Source organism: Odontesthes bonariensis, chromosome 18 (assembly GCF_027942865.1).
Source record: "Odontesthes bonariensis isolate fOdoBon6 chromosome 18, fOdoBon6.hap1, whole genome shotgun sequence".
NCBI classification, from domain to species: Eukaryota; Metazoa; Chordata; class Actinopteri; order Atheriniformes; family Atherinopsidae; genus Odontesthes; species Odontesthes bonariensis.
Window position 1 is genome coordinate 2,396,633 of NC_134523.1, and position 14,646 is coordinate 2,411,278.

Sequence of the window (14,646 nt, forward strand, 5' to 3'; positions counted from 1 at the left end):
GTTTAGATCCCCAACGTGTTGAAAACCTGACAAAATACCGGCTATTTACAATTTTGTTCCTACGAATTTGGCGCTACTAAAGCTAGCCGCAGTGAGCAACGCACTTCCTGTTATTTTCACAAAATAAAATACCCGTTGCCTTTTATCACAGGGAAAGCCATTACCATACAATTGGTGCTTTTGTTTTGAAAACAGGAAGTGAACCTACCCTCGTTGTAGCTAGCTTGAAACTGCCGTTTTGACAGGAAATGACGATCGGCGACGTCACGTTACGTTGCATCTTGGGTAGTTTGAGTATGAGTAGTAACCTCATGATGCATACCCAACATTTAGGAGAATCTAGGATGCATCCGGGAACTTAACAAAAGTTAAAGTTAGTAGGAGTAGTAGGAGAAGTATGCGGTTTTGAACACGGTCTCTGTCTGCCCGGATAGTCTGATTTTCCTGCTGTGTCCTCATCATGGCTCCAAGCTCGGTGATCTCACATTTCTCCTGATGATCGAGGGCAGAACTGGTTTAAACTTCCTCCGCCTTTTCCTCCATTTTGTTCCTGCTCTGCATCCTAGACGTCTCCTCTTCAGCTCATCTTGATTTGGGGTCTTATTGCAGGGCTTTAGTTGCGCTTTGGAAAAAAGCAGGGATACATCTCAAACATACAGAGTTGATCACTTTTCCACCTGACTGGAAATATCAGAAGGTCAAAGATCGACGACAGGAGAAATTTGTAAGTAATTGGGAAGAGAACCATGCTGCGATGATAATCGAACCTGATGTTGGTCTGCAGGAGTTCAACTACAGATGCTCAAAAAAAATACTGGACAAAAAGCTCCCCCACTCTGAGTAAAACAGGCTGAAAGTCCCACATTAACATCAGATAACAGACACTGTTAGCTCATGCAGCTAACAGGAAGTGTTTGGCCGTTAGCTCACGCAGCTTACAGGAAGTGTTTGGCCGTTAGCTCACGCAGCTTACAGGAAGTGTTTGGCCGTTAGCTCAAGCAGCTAACAGGAAGTGTTTGGCCATTAGCTCACGCAGCTTACAGGAAGTGTTTGGCCGTTAGCTCACGCAGCTTACAGGAAGTGTTTGGCCGTTAGCTCATGCAGCTAACAGGAAGTGTTTGGCCGTTAGCTCACGCAGCTAACAGGAAGTGTTTGGCCGTTAGCTCACGCAGCTAACAAGAAGTATTTGGCCGTTAGCTCACGCAGCTTACAGGAAGTGTTTGGCCGTTAGCTCATGCAGCTAACAGGAAGTGTTTGAGCGTTAGCTCATGCAGCTAACAGGAAGTGTTTGGATGTTAGCTCATGCAGCTAACGGGACGTGTTTGGCCGTTAGCTCACGCAGCTAACAAGAAGTGTTTGGCCGTTAGCTCACGCAGCTAACAGGAAGTGTTTGGCCGTTAGCTCATGCAGCTAACAGGAAGTGAGGCCACTCAAACACTGAAGAATCAGGATCTGATGGAAGGACGTTTTACTGATTTTCTGCTGTTTTTATGTGGATAAAATGACAGAAAAAACCTGAAAAAGATCAAAAGTTGGAACATCTTTATTCATAGTTGTGTTCATGAGCTCAGAAAAGGATCAAAAAGGGAAAAATAGAATAAAAAAACGTGGAAATGTGTTCAGAATCCAAGGCACCGCCATGCAGTGATGTCATCCGTGATGTCATCACATGTAAATTAGGTGATTAAATTTACTCGCTTCATAAACTTTGGATGCAACTCAGTATTTTTCCCATTTACAGTTTCACTTTATCTCCTTTAAATAAACTCTGCAGCTTTTTATCTAACTTTGATGACCTTTGAGTTGCGAAATGAAGAATTATCTAACTCTCGGTCACAGGAGTGAGATGCATGGATGCTGTTTTTCAGAGTAAACATCTTTGTTTCCCTGCAACCAAACATCCATCAAACACCGCGGCCACATTCTCCGGCTTCTTGTGAAGCGCTTCCTGCTCGGTGGCGGCCGCTCGGCTCTTATCAGCCCGGCTCAGCCTCCGTCCGACTGCTTATGAAAGCAGCTTCAGCCGAGCTGCTCTCAGACTCTGTTGTCCACTGTTAAAGAACAAAATAACAAAAAACAGGCCGATAACAGCCCAGGACCTTTGTCCTTTTGGGTCACATGAACGCAGATTAAATTCCTTCACAGTTATTCATAGCATCCCCCCCTCCTCCTCATAGAATTTAAATACATAACTACTATACACTATATAACTATACAAATGAGAGCAGCAAACATCAGCTCCTCTGAGGACGCCTGCTGGAGCCAAACATGAAGAAATACGCCGTTTCAAACTCAAATTTCCACGTTCGGCGGAGGAACTTAACCATCCTCAAAATCCAACATGGCTGCCGCGCTCTAAAAGAAGTCCAATCCAATATGTTTACATCCAAAACAACACCGTAAGTAAAGATAGATACTAGGGCTGGGCAAGAGATTAAAATGTTTAATCTAATTAAAGGTACAGTTTGCCTCTTTTGACATGAAGCTGTGTAACATCCCATATCAGCAGCATCATTTATGAACATCTTCTTACCCCCTGCTGCGTCCTGTGAGCAGAGTTCCAGCCTCGTTTTGGTGCTGATGAAGGTAGTCCGGCTAGTTGGCTGGGGTTTAAAAAATAAAGCGTTTTGCTTCTCAGAACAATATGCGTTCAACAGAGTAATACATTTGCATCACAAAATGGTTCTCCAGGAAAAAGTCAGACCTCACAATCTCTTGGCCCTATTTTCTCTCCCTTCGTATCACTGCCTGCTGTGCAGACCGAGCAGCAAACAGCGTAACAGGCGCGGCTGTCGGCAGCACTACAGGCACACTTTAACTCTTACAGTTCTGCTGGACTCTCCTCTAAACTGCGTTTCTGATATTAAAACTTTTTCCTCTCACGATGAATAGAAAGTTTTACTTATTGGTGCTGAAGCCCGGAGACTAAAACTGTCAGAACATCTACGTTTACTGGCAATAAACCTCCAAAACAGACTGAATCCAGGTGTCATCTGTTGTTCTGAGCCACGTGTCAGAACCGTTTTTAATCACCTTAAAAGGTCCCCAGAACCCATCTCAGGCCACAACAGAACTCAAGTTATAAACAAATCTGATTTAAATCAGTTATTTCAGTCACTTTGTCCTGGTAAAGTGAGCCAATCGGACCTGAAACAGCACACCTGAGCAGACAAACTGAAAAACATCTTTATTATGTACAGAACAGGAGGAGAGTTTGTACAGAAAGAGGCAGAAGTTAGAAATATCAGCGGTCCTGCAGGTACAAAATTAAAAAAGGAAACGCTGTACATCATGAACAGTGTTCGTCTTTGTCGGGTCGTCTGTACATCCGGACCCTCAGAACGGGTTTGGGCCCCGAAACATTCAAAACTCAGACACTCACATCCCAGAAACATCTTCTGCTCGTCCTCCATCCCTGTGCAACGCCGCCCCCCGGTGGGCAGAGCCAGTACTGAAGGTGAGCCAGGTCGATTACATAATACAGAGCCAGAAAACCTCTGGCTCACACATCTGGATGCTGAAGGTGCAAATGTTCCCTAAACTGAAGGAAACAACTAAACGTCGGGTGAGGAATAAAGCTGAGTGTGAAGAAAACTTTGGCATTTCCACCTGCTGGGAGGAATGATGGGAACTGAGCATGACTCAGCAGCTTTAAGCACAATCTTCATCAGTTTCCTGTCAGAGTCATCATCATCATCATCATCATCATCAGCGCACTCGGTGCTGAAAGCAGCCCGATTAACGTCAGTGAGACTCAGAAACTAAACCCGGGAAAAGGTGGCGTTCTGAGCCACAGAACAAAGTGCAAACAGGAGAATCTGAGCCTGATGGAGGAAAACTGAACCGTCCTGCTGCGATGCTGCAGCCTTAAAGGGCCAGTTCGCCTCTTTTGACATGAAGCTGTGTAACATCCCATATCAGCAGCATCATTTATGAACATCTTCTTACCCCTCGCTGCGTCCTGTGAGCAGAGTTCCAGCCTCGTTTTGGTGTTGATGAAGGTAGTCCAGCTAGTTGGCTGGGGTTTAAAAAATAAAGCGTTTTGCTTCTCAGAACAATATGTGTTCAACAGAGTAATACATTTGCATCACAAAATGGTTCTCCAGGAAAAAGCCAGACCTCACAATCTCTTGGCCCTGTCAGAAGAGGCAAACTGTCCCTTTAAGTGATCTGCCTGCATGTTAGATCCTTTAAAAATAATGGACAATAACTCCTGATCAGCCTCATTTCTTTATACGTTTCCATTAAAACAGGAAGCAGCTGCAGAGATTCACTGAAACATGTTCCAACATGAACATAAACCCAGAATCTGAGGCAGAACCAGAGTTAGTTCAGTTCTGAGCAGCTTTAAAGTGAATATCTGCAGATGTTTCCATGGTAACAGCTGCAGAGATTCACTGAAACATGTTCCAACATGAACATAAACCCAGAATCTGAGGCAGAACCAGAGTTAGTTCAGCTCTGAGCAGCTTTAAAGTGAATATCTGCAGATGTTTCCATGGTAACAGCTGCAGAGATTCACTGAAACATGTTCCAACATGAACATAAACCCAGAATCTGAGGCAGAACCAGAGTTAGTTCAGTTCTGAGCAGCTTTAAAGTGAATATCTGCAGATGTTTCCATGGTAACAGCTGCAGAGATTCACTGAAACATGTTCCAACATGAACATAAACCCAGAATCTGAGGCAGAACCAGAGTTAGTTCAGTTCTGAGCAGCTTTAAAGTGAATATCTGCAGATGTTTCCATGGTAACAGCTGCAGAGATTCACTGAAACATGTTCCAACATGAACATAAACCCAGAATCTGAGGCAGAACCAGAGTTAGTTCAGTTCTGAGCAGCTTTAAAGTGAATATCTGCAGATGTTTCCATGGTAACAGCTGCAGAGATTCACTGAAACATGTTCCAACATGAACATAAACCCAGAATCTGAGGCAGAACCAGAGTTAGTTCAGTTCTGAGCAGCTTTAAAGTGAATATCTGCAGATGTTTCCATGGTAACAGCTGCAGAGATTCACTGAAACATGTTCCAACATGATCCCACACTGCTTCAGTAATGTTGAGCTCCGGACTCTGGGGAGGATTCATCCCTCCATCAGACCTGCTGCCACTGATTTTCAGCCCACTTCTTGTGTCCTTTGGCAACAAAGAGGAAACAACATTTTCCTATGAAGAGCTTCAGGAAGCTTAAACAACGCAGTTATAGTTTAGATCCGATGAAGTTTGTTAAAGCGAAACAGCTGAAACGGCCCAACTGAAAGTCAGATTTCTGACTTCCTGTTGTTACGGGTCCCAGAACACATTAAAGTTTTCACCTTTAGCATCTTCTGATGGATGAAGACACAAGTCGAGCCGAACAACGACCCTGCTGGTTTCCTGTCGCCATGCTGAGCGTTCTGAGCGCCTGAAAGCAGATTCTGGCTCCACATTGGTTATTCTACCAGCCGGTTTGTTCGTCTTCTTCTGCTGCAGCTTCATGTCTGAATCAGGCCAGCTGGACTTCTTCTTCTGGGGTCTTTAAAGATGTTTCACCTCTCATCTGAAAGGCCTCTCCGGTTCTGACCCGGCTGGTGGGGAGAATCAGTCGAGAAGCAGAGAGGAACCAACACAAGGTGCTGGGCTGTGTTCCAAACCGCATACTTCTCCTACTACTCCTACTATTCCTACTAACTTTTTGAGTTAGTATGCGAGTTTTAGAAAGCGAGAAGTTTCCGGATGCATACTAGATTCTCCTAAATGTTGGGTATGCATCATGAGGTTACTACTCATACTCAAACTACCCAAGATGCAACGTAACGTTACGTCGCCGATCCTCATTTCCTGTCAAAACGGCAGTTTCAAGCTAGCTACAACGAGGGTAGGTTCACTTCCTGTTTTCAAAACAAAAGCACCAATTGTATGGTAATGGCTTTCCCTATGATAAAAGGCAACGGGTATTTCATTTTGTGAAAATAACCGGAAGTGCGTTGCTCACTGCGGCTAGCTTTAGTAGCGCCGAATTCGTGGGAACAAAATTGTAAACAGCCGGTATTTTGTCAGGTTTTCAACACGTTGGGGATCTAAACGACTACTTTCTCGCCTGAAAATGTTTCAAATGTTGCTAAAGTTTACAGAGTTTAGAGCTTAAGAGAAATCAGCTTCAGGCCGGCTGATTTCGGCTCGGGCAGGAGCAAAATGCATTGTGGGTAAACGCTCTGCATACTGTCTGATCGATCAGTATGTAGTATGCAGTATGTAGTATGCAGTATGCAGTATGTAGTATGTAGTATGCAAGTATGCAAGTATGCAGTATATAGTATGCAGTATATAAGTATGTAGTATGTAAGTATGTAGTATGCAGTATATAAGTATGTAGTATGTAAGTATGTAGTATGCAAGTATGCAGTATATAAGTATGTAGTATGCAGTATATAAGTATGTAGTATGTAGTATGCAGTATGCAAGTATGCAGTATGTAAGTATGTAGTATGCAAGTATGTAGTATGCAGTATATAAGTATGTAGTATGTAAGTATGTAGTATGCAGTATGCAAGTATGTAGTATGCAAGTATGTAAGTATGCAGTATGCAAGTATGCAGTATGTAAGTATGTAGTATGCAAGTATGTAGTATGCAGTATATAAGTATGTAGTATGTAAGTATGTAGTATGCAGTATGCAAGTATGTAGTATGCAAGTATGTAGTATGCAGTATGCAAGTATGCAGTATGTAAGTATGTAGTATGCAAGTATGTAGTATGCAGTATATAAGTATGTAGTATGTAAGTATGTAGTATGCAGTATGCAAGTATGCAGTATGCAGTATATAAGTATGTAGTATGCAGTATGTAAGTATGTAGTATGCAAGTATGTAGTATGCAGTATATAAGTATGTAGTATGCAGTATATAAGTATGTAGTATGTAAGTATGTAGTATGCAGTATGCAAGTATGCAGTATGTAGTATGTAAGTATGTAGTATGCAAGTATGTAGTATGCAGTATATAAGTATGTAGTATGTAAGTATGTAGTATGCGGTTTTCGAACACAGCCTAGGTTTTAAAAGAGGAAACTTCAGGAAGCTCCTGTTCTTCTTCTTCTGCTGCTTCTTCTGTTTCTTCTTCTTCTTCTGCTGCTGCTTTGTGCCTTTGTGTTGAAGCTCAGTTTTGATCGTTTCCTCTTGGATCAGACGCTGCAGACGCTGGTTCTGGTTTTTGGCGCCTCCCGACCCGATGGAAGAACTTCCTGTTGGCACATGATCGATGGATCAGGACGGATCAAACGGAAGTCGTTTTCCTCCTCTGATCGCTTCTTCGTGTTGGCGAGCTGCGGCTTTGAAGCGACTCGTTAAAAACATCAGATGAGGAGGTGGACACCGGCTAAATGTTTTACTGGTCGTCCTCGCCGCCGTGTCGCAGGTTAAAAGTCGATGGTTTTCCAGACGTCCGTCATCAGGAGGCATTTGGCACAAAGAACTGCAGGAATGAGGCTCCGCCTCCTGTCTGACACGACGCCCGCCCACAGCGCCCGCCCTTCGTCCCGCTCAGAGTCTTCCTCACAGTGTCGCCATGATGCGAGAGAAGGAAACGATGACGGAGAGGGCGGTCTGACCCACGCCGAGCACCAGAGCCTCCAGCGGGTCCATGTCCTTCCCCGCCACACGGTAAACGCCCGCCACCGCCGCGCCTGAGGCAGGACACACACACACAGCGGCGGCGTTAATAATGATCCGTGGACAAACAAACAAATAAAACAAACATGGACGCCTCCTTTGTTTCATCACAAACAAACAAACAAACAAACAAACATGGACGCCTCCTTTTCTTCATCACAAACAAACAAACAAACATGGACGCCTCCTTTGTTTCATCACAAACAAACAAACAAACATGGACGCCTCCTTTGTTTCATCACAAACAAACAAACAAACATGGACGCCTCCTTTTCTTCATCACAAACAAACAAACAAACATGGACGCCTCCTTTGTTTCATCACAAACAAACAAACAAACATGGACGCCTCCTTTGTTTCATCACAAACAAACAAACAAACAAACGAACAAACATGGACGCCTCCTTTGTTTCATCACAAACAAACAAACAAACAAACATGGACGCCTTCTTTTTTTCATCACAAACAAACAAACATGGACGCCTCCTTTGTTTCATCACAAACAAACAAACATGGACGCCTCCTTTTTTTCATCACAAACAAACAAACATGGACGCCTCCTTTTTTTCATCACAAACAAACAAACATGGACGCCTCCTTTTTTTCATCACAAACAAACAAACATGGACGCCTCCTTTGTTTCATCACAAACAAACAAACATGGACGCCTCCTTTGTTTCATCACAAACAAACAAACATGGACGCCTCCTTTGTTTCATCACAAACAAACAAACAAACAAACATGGACGCCTCCTTTGTTTCATCACAAACAAACAAACATGGACGCCTCCTTTGTTTCATCACAAACAAACAAACAAACATGGACGCCTCCTTTTTTTCATCACAAACAAACAAACATGGACGCCTCCTTTTTTTCATCACAAACAAACAAACATGGACGCCTCCTTTTTTTCATCACAAACAAACAAACATGGACGCCTCCTTTGTTTCATCACAAACAAACAAACATGGACGCCTCCTTTGTTTCATCACAAACAAACAAACAAACAAACATGGACGCCTCCTTTGTTTCATCACAAACAAACAAACATGGACGCCTCCTTTGTTTCATCACAAACAAACAAACAAACATGGACGCCTCCTTTGTTTCATCACAAACAAACAAACAAACAAACATGGACGCCTCCTTTTTTTCATCACAAACAAACAAACATGGACGCCTCCTTTTTTTCATCACAAACAAACAAACATGGACGCCTCCTTTTTTTCATCACAAACAAACAAACATGGACGCCTCCTTTTTTTCATCACAAACAAACAAACATGGACGCCTCCTTTTTTTCATCACAAACAAACAAACATGGACGCCTCCTTTGTTTCATCACAAACAAACAAACAAACAAACATGGACGCCTCCTTTTCTTCATCACAAACAAACAAACAAACATGGACGCCTCCTTTGTTTCATCACAAACAAACATGGACGCCTCCTTTTCTTCATCACAAACAAACAAAACAAACATCAGGCTTGATGAGGACGGGTCACACGACTCACTGGTGATGACGCCGCCGCAGAGGGAGGCGAGGAAGCCGACGCTGAGCAGCACCAGCGTGATGAGGCGGCCCCACCGGTGGCGCTGCAGCATCACCAACATCAGCAGCCCGGCGGCGCCGTGGACCAAGAGCGAGGAGAAGAGACACCACAGGAAGACCCAGTACCACATCTCTGAGGGGGGGAAGCACAGACAGAATCATCAGAAACAGAACCGTCAGAACCACCACAGCCTGAGGCAGAGCCTTCAGTTATCAGGCCCCTCTCTGTGGAACCAGCTGCCAGTTTGGGAGGCAGAGCCTTCAGTTATCAGGCCCCTCTCTGTGGAACCAGCTGCCAGTTTGGGAGGCAGAGCCTTCAGTTATCAGGCCCCTCTCTGTGGAACCAGCTGCCAGTTTGGGAGGCAGAGCCTTCAGTTATCAGGCCCCTCTCTGTGGAACCAGCTGCCAGTTTGGGAGGCAGAGCCTTCAGTTATCAGGCCCCTCTCTGTGGAACCAACTGCCAGTTTGGGAGGCAGAGCCTTCAGTTATCAGGCCCCTCTCTGTGGAACCAGCTGCCAGTTTGGGAGGCAGAGCCTTCAGTTATCAGGCCCCTCTCTGAGGAACCAGCTGCCAGTTTGGGAGGCAGAGCCTTCAGTTATCAGGCCCCTCTCTGTGGAACCAGCTGCCAGTTTGGGAGGCAGAGCCTTCAGTTATCAGGTCCCTCTCTGTGGAACCAGCTGCCAGTTTGGGAGGCAGAGCCTTCAGTTATCAGGCCCCTCTCTGTGGAACCAGCTGCCAGTTTGGGAGGCAGAGCCTTCAGTTATCAGGCCCCTCTCTGTGGAACCAGCTGCCAGTTTGGGAGGCAGAGCCTTCAGTTATCAGGCCCCTCTCTGTGGAACCAGCTGCCAGTTTGGGAGGCAGAGCCTTCAGTTATCAGGCCCCTCAGCTCATCCATTTAACCGCCTGCATCTGCTCATCGATCCGGCTGTCAGGCCGAGAGAGCTGTGACAGGCGGCGACACAACGACCCTTTATCCGGCACACAGACCTCACTGTCCAATCACACGCTGACGTCTTTCTACCAGCATTTACACATTTGCAGCGAAGGATGGCCCGGAGACCAGATATGGATCCGACTGAACGGCGTGATGGAAGTTCTGATGAAGGGCAGGAAGCAAACGTTCCAATTTCAGGCCTCTTGAAGATTTAAAAAAAATAGCATAAAATGTCGGGACCCGACAATTTAGTGCTGATTTTACCCAGGATCTGGTCCTACAGCCTCCATGATGAGTCTGTGAGGAGCAGAGATGTTCAGAGGATCTCCAGTTTGTCCACAAATGTGTTTAAAACAATGTTCCTCAGAGAAAGACTGGAAGGGATCTGCATATTTCTGCCTCTGCAGAGCAGAATATCATCAAAGCATTCAGGGAATCTGGAGGAGTTTCAGCGTAAAGAACGAGGGAGAAAGCCTGAGCTGGACCCCCGTGACCTCTGACCCCTCAGACGGCGCTGCATCCAGAACCCGAATCTCTCATCATAGTGGCTGACAGTGACGCTGACCAATGAAAGCATCTGAACACGATAAACACGTTCAGCTCGACACCTGCTGAGGTCAGCGTACAGGATGCTCTGGAGGGAGGTTTGTGCCCGGCTGGTTAACCCGGTATGGTTATACTTCCATACTGCATACTCATCGATCAGACAGTATGCAGAGCGTTTACCCACAATGCATTTCGCTCCTGCCCGAGCCGAAATCCGCCGACCTGAAGCTGATTTCCCTTAAGCTCTAAACTCTGTAAACTTTAGCAACATTTGAAACATTTTCAGGCGAGAAAGTAGTCGTTTAGATCCCCAACGTGTTGAAAACCTGACAAAATACCGGCTGTTTACAATTTTGTTCCCACAAATTCAGCGCTACTAAAGCTAGCCGCAGTGAGCTAACGCACTTCCTGTTATTTTCACAAAATAAAATACCCGTTGCCTTTTATCACAGGGAAAGCCATTACCATACAATTGGTGCTTTTGTTTTGAAAACAGGAAGTGACCCTACCCTCGTTGTAGCTAGCTTGAAACTGTCGTTTTGACAGGAAATGACGATCGGCGACGTCTCGTTACGTTGCATCTTGGGTAGTTTGAGTATGAGTAGTAACCTCATGATGCATACCCAACATTTCAGAGAATCTAGTATGCATCCGGGAACTTCTGCTTACTCAAACTCGCATACTAACTCAGAAAGTTAGTAGGAGAAGTATGGGAAGGATGCGGTTTCGACGCCATGTTTCTGCTGTGATGGCAAAACAAAGTAAACAAAGTGCAGCCAGACCTTTACCGTTAAACAAAGAATTTTGTCACGTTATTTTCAAAGCTGTAAATGACTTCCTGTTGAAAGCGGTTGTTTCTTCCCACAGTCGCCTCGTGCACGGATCAGAGAAGTTTCTGCTGGTTCTCCTCAGCTCGGCTACTTTATTTAAATCGGTTCCGTGTGAATTGGACCGAATCTTTGAAGCAACTGGAGATGATATTTGTTGGTTCTTTATAAATAAAATTGAATTGGATCCTTCGTCCCTTTGAGGGCGGAAATATGGAAAAAACGGGTTCATTCTCAGGTCACAGAAACACAGTTTTTTAATCCTATTTTGTGGATTTTACTGTAACTTTAGAAAAGACGATAAAAATCTCCATAAAGACGTTTGTGACAAAGCAAAACCGACGTCCTGAGATCACATCGGTTTAAAAATGTTCTTTTTATGGCTTCCTGAAGTGAAACTGCTGCAACACACAGCTCATAAACAGGAAATTATTTGTTTAAGCAGTTCTCCGGGGGCCTCGGAGGAACCAGAAGAATGTTAAAAATCTGCTTCTGGTTCTGTGGTGCCGGCTGCTCGCTCTGCCCGACTCTATCCGAGGTGCCGGGGGGCTTTTTCACCTCCGTGGGGCTGAAGCTGGAGGCCGTGCACCCCCCCGTCCTGCAGCCCTCTGCAGCAGAACGACTTCTGCAAAGTTTCTACTTCCTGCTGACTCAGCATCAGTTCAGGTTCCCGTTTCTGCGCGTTTTCCCCTAAAATTTAGATTCTCAAACATTTAACGGAAAAAAGTGCAACTTGATTTGAACAAAATGCTCCTTAAAACATCAGGTGTGCCTCACTTTCACCTGGAAATGTTATTATTCATGTTTTCCACTCAGCAGACAGCTGCTGTCACCTCAAACTGCAGCTCAGGCTGGAGCCTCACTCCGACATAGCCTGGCGACGCCATCCTACGTACTTCCGCCCAAAGATTTTGGCTCCGCACATAGTCTGGCCCAACCCCCCTACCTCGGTTCGCTCAGTGTTTTGCCAATCAGCAAACAGTTGCGAGTGGATTACGCAGAACTCACGCGCGGAGTCCATTGTAGTCCAGATAATTGTAGTTTAACCGCAGCGGAAATAAACATGGCGACGGAAGAACGCTAGAAGCTATCCATGAAGTTGTCTCAACTCTGGAGAGCATTACACAATTAAAACAAGAGCAAGAGGAATGCCTCGTCAACTTTGTTAGTGGCAAGGATGTCGTAGCTCTCCTTCCAACTGGCTTTGGGAAAAGTTTGATTTCTCAAATGGTACCGGTATAATGAAAGCAGATGTGGGAAGCGTGATTCGCGAGCTAGAGCCTCGCGAGAGTAAGCATGAACCTCGGCGCATAACCAACGTCATTTCTAAACATTACTGATTGGTTAAGGGAACTCCAATGAATTTAAGTTGCTGGGTAAGGTCCCGCACTCCATGGAAACGGATTCCTCTTGGGTTTTCCCAAACTGTTTGACAAAGTCAACAGTCGGCTTTCGCCCAGGCTAGCTCCGACACACCCGGCTCAGAAGATGCTGATAACGGGACAGAATCATTCACAGGGAACCACTGAAGCTTATTCCAGAGAAGACCCGGGTTATCATTCAGCAGCTGGGGGGAGAGGAGGCGCCACCTGCCCCTTCTTTGGGCATCTTGCCCCTTCTCTGCCCCACCTGCCACCTTCTCTGCCCCTCCTGCCACCTTCTCTGCCCCTCCTGCCACCTTCTCTGCCCCTCCTGCCACCTTCTCTGCCCCACCTGCCACCTTCTCTGCCCCTCCTGCCACCTTCTCTGCCCCTCCTGCCCCTCCAGCTCAAACAGACCCGTCACAATAAGGTTTACGGAGCTTTAAAATGGACGCGCTGCACCGCGAGCGGCGGCCGGTGCGGGCGGCACGCGGCGCGCACCGGCCGCCGCCTCCTCCGCCGGACACACGCACACGGCCCCGCCGCTCATCGCACACACGCACGTACCTGTGAAGTGCTGCAGCGCCGTGCCCTGCACCCACAGGCTCAGCACTTGCTGCACCGACAGGTTGACGGAATAGTCCCGGCTCGTTGTCATGTTTCCGCCTCCGCCGCCGCGGCGCGGCGCGCCTCTACCGGTGCCGCTGCTTCGGCTTCACGTCCGTCTCCGCTGCGGGAAGGGAAGCGCCTCTGGCGGGTCGGTGCATCCTGTGCGGTGTCGGCGGTGCGGAGGCCATGACGGGGATGGCGGCAGCGGCGGCGCAGGCGGGCAGACGCGCGTCCTCCAGCGGCTGCACGGCCCTTAAAGGGCCAGCGGTCCTCTCCGGGAGGGGGGCACGGCTGCCGGTGACACGTCAACGGGAACAAAGACCGTGCGCGTGGCGTCGGCGAGCATTGGTGGGACGACATCCGTGACGTAGCACGTTATCACGTTTCACCGCGACGGCTTTTACTGATCAGACGCCAATTAACGGGCTGTTAAAGTAAGGACTAATTAACGGAATAAAGACCTGGATGCTGGAGCCTTCTGATTGGCTGCTGCTATGACAACCAAAACACCTGATAAAACGCAATTAGTGGCGACTTAAAGGTTAAACCGGCGTCAAACATACTGAAACTTAAAATCTTCCAAATATCTGTTGATGTTTAAGCTCAAACATCTCACAAGGAAAACATGAATATTCAGTAAATGGGTTTAAATTCCAGATGTAATTCTTTTTTATTAGGGCCGGGCAGCAAACACCTCCTTTAAAAAGCAGTTCCAGTCATCTGTGTGCTGTCTGTTTAAGATGTTCTGTTGTGTCTTTTTGTATATTTGTAATTCTTGCTTTTACTGCTGGTATTTTATTTTACTGCTATGAAAATGATCTTATTTTTCCTTTTTATTTCCCGTTTTTAACTTTAGTTTTGTTCTGTTTGTGACACGTTTTTAAAAACTAATAAAGTTTATTCTCAGTATTCATGAACTCCACGATGACGCAGCTGAAAACTTTTAATCATTTTTCTTTATTTTCGGTTCACAGATCCTGGGGTTTTTATTTTTATTTACATTTTTTACCCATAATGCTCTGAAGTTTACGCACTAAAATAAGCCAAATGAATCCTTTCTGACTGTCAGGAGGAGCCGTTTACCCTCTCTGCTTCGGGCCATCGTGTTCAGAACCGGTCCAGTCTGCACCACCACCTGCATAATTTGGCTACAGATACTTTTTTTTA

At 45.9% G+C, this 14,646-nt stretch overlaps 1 protein-coding gene across 1 annotated transcript; it reads right to left on the minus strand.

Annotated features, from left to right (window-relative positions):
• Nucleotides 1–7,236: 7,236 nt before the first annotated feature.
• tmem170b (transmembrane protein 170B) lies at nt 7,237–13,776 on the minus strand. The gene is made up of 3 exons (XM_075449681.1): nt 13,438–13,776; nt 9,165–9,335; nt 7,237–7,662 (listed from the first exon to the last, which is right to left on the minus strand). Exons 1-3 carry the CDS (start codon nt 13,526–13,528, stop codon nt 7,532–7,534), a joined length of 393 nt encoding a protein of 130 aa, XP_075305796.1. The 5' UTR covers nt 13,529–13,776; the 3' UTR covers nt 7,237–7,531.
• Between the last annotated feature and the right edge of the window lie 870 nt (nt 13,777–14,646).

What these genes read in the sequence shown, in the direction of transcription:
- tmem170b (XM_075449681.1), bottom strand. Translation starts at nt 13,528, where the DNA reads ATGACAACGAGCCGGGACTATTCCGTCAACCTGTCGGTGCAGCAAGTG. An exon ending in GGCGCTGCAGCACTTCACAG is followed by an intron (nt 9,336 to 13,437) that starts GTACGTGCGTGT and finishes TCCCCCCCTCAG; the next exon opens with AGATGTGGTACTGGGTCTTC. An exon ending in CTGCGGCGGCGTCATCACCA is followed by an intron (nt 7,663 to 9,164) that starts GTGAGTCGTGTG and finishes GTCCTGCCTCAG; the next exon opens with GCGCGGCGGTGGCGGGCGTT.